The sequence below is a fragment of the Ruditapes philippinarum genome, unplaced genomic scaffold (assembly GCF_026571515.1).
Source record: "Ruditapes philippinarum isolate M1 unplaced genomic scaffold, ASM2657151v2 ctg9197_1_1_1_1, whole genome shotgun sequence".
Classification (NCBI taxonomy): domain Eukaryota; kingdom Metazoa; phylum Mollusca; class Bivalvia; order Venerida; family Veneridae; genus Ruditapes; species Ruditapes philippinarum.
This window is the reverse complement of record NW_026861655.1, coordinates 32,382-37,950: the sequence shown is the minus strand read 5'-3', so window position 1 is coordinate 37,950 and position 5,569 is coordinate 32,382. Positions and strand designations below refer to the sequence as shown.

At 31.7% G+C, this 5,569-nt stretch overlaps 1 protein-coding gene across 1 annotated transcript; it reads left to right on the top strand.

Annotated features, from left to right (window-relative positions):
* Window positions 1-621: 621 nt before the first annotated feature.
* Window positions 622-5,037, top strand: LOC132716425 (uncharacterized; the record flags this gene model as incomplete). Its single annotated transcript, XM_060699698.1, has 4 exons — window positions 622-1,011; window positions 2,882-3,094; window positions 3,311-3,479; window positions 4,498-5,037. Coding segments are annotated over 4 exons (1,050 nt in total), but the record flags the coding sequence as incomplete, so codon positions are not given.
* Between the last annotated feature and the right edge of the window lie 532 nt (window positions 5,038-5,569).

The window sequence follows — 5,569 nt, the reverse complement described above, 5'->3', positions numbered from 1 at the left end:
TTTTTTGAAAACAAGTCTCCTGCACAAACTGAAAATGTGCTTCATTTATTTATATCTGGGGGTGCAGGTGTAGGTAAATCCTTTGTAACAAGGATGTTGATTGCTTATTTAGAACTATATACAAGCACCCAGATTGGTGTATCTCCAGTAGTTGTTTGCGCCCCCACTGGTACAGCTGCACGAAATATTAATGGTTTTACAATACACTCTCTACTTCAAATACCTGTTTCAGATTACCTAAATTATGAGCAGTTACCACCATATAAGCTTTCTAAATTGCTAAATTTCTAAATTTTCTAATTTCACCATTACCAAACATTACTATGTTTCCTAATTTAGTTTCATGTAGTGACAAACATAACATTATTAAGCTTCAATATTGAATATTGTATAGTCATTAAGAGGTGCCTTCTTGCAATATGATCATGTGATTAATTAGTTGCATTTGATAGCTTTCTATATTGAAATGCCTGTCAATATTTTTGGGAGTCCACATTGAATAAAGGTTCTTGCCAATATTGATTATTGAAATAACTTTTTGGATTCATTATGATATCAGTAGAAATTAAACAATTGTAAGATTGGTGAAAGTTTCTCATTGCCCTCTTCTTTTATGTATAGGCTGCTCAAGAAACGAAGACTTTGACTTTGAAAGTAATAAAGAAGTCAACAGAATTAATTACCTACAAAAATGGTTCGAATGAAATTAGCTATTTCAACATCATTGGAGCAAATGGCACTGATATACACCATATTAGAGTATATCAACGACACAAATTCTGTATGGTTCGTGTTGGGGTAACGCTAAAGATTGTAGGTTTGATAAAGAAAGGAGAAAGCTGGTGGTGCGTGAGTTCAAGAAATATTAGTTATGCGAAACCAGTGAATACGTACATAGACAATAATCAAGTAGTCCTTCCGGAGGATGAACCTGTGGCAGGTTCGAAACGTTCCATTAAGGATGCTTTGGACAGCCCACAGAAGTCAACGGTTGTTGCAAAAGTCTTGAAGGTCAGTTTGTTATAACATTTTCATATTTTCTTTTTCTTCTTAAATGGAATATATATTTTTACATTAAAGATTTACTTCACAGTTATTACAATTAATTAATGAAATATTATGGGCAGGATCAAAACAAAGTAATTTAATTTTACAATAAAATCAAAATGAAACTGGTGGAATAACTATGCTAGATAACACCAGTGTTATTGGCGTCCGCGCCGAAGCGCGGCGCTCTTATGGAATGAAATCAGATTTTGTGAAAGGGCGACAGCAACTTCTCGAGCCTTTTAGTCGGACATAATAAAAGCCGATAATTCCGATCGGTATGAGGGTGCTTGATTATTAATTAAGAATTAAATGTCGCGATATGTTGCAATGAATAGCGAACTGGAGAATTTCGCAATGCAAACATTTTCAAATGAAATATCCTTTTCCGTCAATAAATCGCGCTCTTCGGGGTTTTTTTATTTATCATTTTGTAGTACACAGTGGGTTATCAGGGTATGTTATTGTTGTTTTACATGTATCCTAGAATGATCAGTTGATGACCTAAATATTCCGAAAATCTATTTATAGATATATCTATTTATCACTCCTATCGGTAATTCCCGGTCTCTCCCGGTCTATAGTGACCGGCGAATAGTACCACACGTTTATTGTCCGGTCTCTCCCGGTTTTGGAGTAGATGTTTGATATCGTTACGATTAAAAAAAAAACAACAACAATAGCATGTTTCATTTTATCTATATGAGATAAAAACGATAAATATGTACAATAATTGAGAAAAGGGTACATTTTTATGGTATTAATATGACATTATCAACTTTGAAACATTTTATTTAATTTGTTATCGGTGTTTAGTAAAGATGCCGAGGAATACAAATTAGATTTTATGAATTATTCAATTGATTGATAATTTAAAAAATGATAAAGAAAAATACAAATGTACATGTACATGGTTTAAGAATAAACAATAGTATATATTGAAAGATAAACGATAATTTACTGACTTTTTCCAGTTAAGTTTTGACTTAAAATCGTCAGTCAATATGACAATTGAATTCTTAAAATTTATTTTACAATTTTAATAAAAAAAAGAGTAGTAGGCTCGTAAACATAAAAACTCAGTATTAAAATAGAACATATAACACAAAAAAGAAAAGAAAACAATATTCATATTTGTATTTTTTTTTTAATTAAAATTAATAGATATTACAATTATTGTATAATAAACAATTATGCTCAACATAATCAACATGTTAATATAACCAGTGTCATATTTTTACTAAGTGTGAACAGATACCTTAATAGGGGGTCTTCGCTAATAGCGATAACATAATAAGGGACAATTACAAAGGTGTGGTACGTGTTGATCATGCGTTACACATATGGATTATAAATAATTGTATACATGTATATCCGTTGCTATTAATAACCACGATCATAAAGAAAAATAAAAAGTAATATTCTAATCTCTAGCATGCCAATCAAAGTTCATAATGAACACGCTCATTCATAAGTGATATACAATTCTGGTAAAAACCAATTAACCATTGAAAAGTGTATAAGAATATTTTGTCATCATATGTCTACTAGTTCATCTTCACTTGCTGCTTTTCTTGCTTGGACGCCCTTTGATGCTTCGCATCAATGCTTTTCTTGTACATTAAAGTGTAATGAAGTGGTACCGGTATATATTAGCATTTCTCAATATGTTCATTCATACAACATTGATTTTCAGTCATGCAGATTGAATACTAACATTATTAAAACCTTTGAAGAATAATTTCACATTTGCTCAAGGTTAGCAGATTATTTATTCTATTTAACTCATTCATTATTAAAATCTCTTCTCAATAAATATATATTTTGCCTTTAGGTATCACCACTGAAATTTCAAAGGGAAGGGTCGTTAGCTGTAAGGTCTTTAGGTTTGAAAGACGAATCTGGAACTCCTGTAAAAGTTTCTCTTTTCGGCAAGTTAGCAGCGCAAGAATATGTGCCCAATTCAGTAATTCAGCTGACATCTGTGTACAACAAAGTGTACAATAGTAGACAGCAGCTGACTGCTACTAAAGACACTCACTTCGAGGTAATTACAAGCATTTTACTATTGATATGGTCTCATAAGGTGTTTGTTGACAAATTGAAATGATGTAACTGTTACATTTAATAACATGACATGTTTTTCTACATCCCTCCTTTTTTTGCTTAGTTTAATAACATTTTGTTAAATTTATACTCAGATTTCTAAAGGAAATGCCTTTCATAGAATATTGTGTATTTTTGTGTATTTTTGTCTTTTAAGTATGTTGCAAATCACAAACTCCAAAATGTTTCTTGCACATCTTCAGATGGTTTTGTTTTCAACGACGACCCAGATTTCAATGAAAACAATGATAAGGATTGTCTGTCAGAAGATATGTTTGTGACAAGCATATATGATTTGGCCCTGTATGATGCTGGTACCAACTCTGGTTAGTGTATTTTTGAACCTTTAATTTGTTTAGTTTAAACATATTTATATAAACTTGATTGTGAAAGAAGTTTTTTCAACTTATATAAATTTTTTTCAAATTCGCTTCCTGGAATTAACCATTACTGGTGTAATATATAGAAACATGGTCATCACCCAAGTAAAGCTTAAACTAAAACAAATGTGTGACTGAATGATCAAAGCTTTGATTACCTCACTGATTATGTCACGATATAAGAAAAAAAGGATAAATATATAAATGCTTATAAATGAAATGTACTAGATTTAATTGTAATAACATTTTAATTTTGAAAAAAAAAACAACCAACAGCAGGTGTCAAGTGCCGTGTGGCAGCCGTAAAAAGTTGCCCCGTGCTTCATTTCAGTGTTGTTATAGTTTCTGGTCCTTCGGGATCATTGATGCCAACACTATAAAGTGTTGAGAATTGAGTACCGCTCAAGCCGGTGCTAGGGGGCGTGAGGGATGTTGCATGTACTCATTATCCCTCATGTACAGACTCAATCAAACCGAGTCTGCAATTCTTATTTTATTTTGTTGTGATTGATGCTTCCGAGGGATCACTTTGTTTCCAGAATTTTGTACTTCACAACATCAGGTGTCAAGTGCCGTGTGGCAGCCGTAAAAAGTTGCCCCGTGCCTCACTTCAGTGTTGTTATATTTTCTGGTCCTTCGGGATCATTGATGCCAACACTATAAAGTGTTGAGAATTGAGTACCGCTCAAGCCGGTGCTAGGGGGCGTGAGGGATGTTGCATGTACTCATTATCCCTCATGTACAGACTCAATCAAACCGAGTCTGCAATTCTTATTTTATTTTGTTGTGATTGATGCTTCCGAGGGATCACTTTGTTTCCAGAATTTTAATTGATTTCTTTTTTAAAAATGTATTTTTTCTTAAATTTTATATAATTATAAGCAACCATGCAAATATGCTTTAACAAGATGTAATTATACACTTACCTATGTCTGTTATTTCTTTTTACTTTTTTATGTTAAAGGCTGCAGAAAGAAAAAATTGCAAGGAGGAAAATGCCCTTCTTGCAATGGAACCACATCTGACAAGTCTATAAGGATGAAGGTTGAAGTCGCAAAACATGAAGACGAGGAGGGGAAAACAATAACCATATTTCAGAGAGATGCTGAAGTGATTTTTGAATTTGCTCTTGACAATAATGCTACAGACGATGATGTTATAGGAGATTTAGTAATGCAATTGCCAGTTGCTATAAGTTGCAAATTGATCAGAAATAATTTGATTGATTTGAAGAAAGTATGATTGATATCTACCTGTTTAAAAAGATCCATTTTATGTGTAGTTGTTTTTGCATATTCAAACAATAGAAAGATATTTCTCTACTATATATTTACTCTTGAAAAGGTAAATGTGTTTCATAAATGTTCAAGTTTGAATTTGAAATGCCTACATACTTTACATATTTGTTTCTTTTTAACTGTGACATTGTTAAATTTTTTCACAATTCTTATAAATTAAATTCCATCCATTTTGTTGTTTAACAATTCATTTACAATCAAAGACTTTAAAGCCGTGTATATAAAGCTTAATAAACGTCACGATTATCCAATGAAAGATGACTTTACAAATGTTATATATATAATTGATATAATTGTTTTCTACTGAAATTTATATTTGCTTTATTGTAAATATGTCTGTTCAAACAAGTGCCAAAATTTTCTATGAATGCTCAATTAATTTTCATTGACAGTATATAAAGCTTTATAATACTGCACGTTTGTAACGTCGCCATTTATTGGATAATCGTGACGTTTATATAGTTTTATACACACGGCTGATATCGATTTATAAAAAAAACTCGCTTTATTCCTCCAAAAATGATGCTTACTGTATTATAAATTAGTTATAAATATTTCTGACAGGTTATATGGCCGTATATAAACGGTTGTTTGCAATATAACCCTTGCCCAGCGGCTAAGGTAATATTAACAAACAACCGTTTATATAGGGCCATATAACCAGTCAAAAAATATGTATAGCTAATAATATATTTGTGAATGTTTTATGTCCTGAATGTATCCTAATTTAGATGGCCT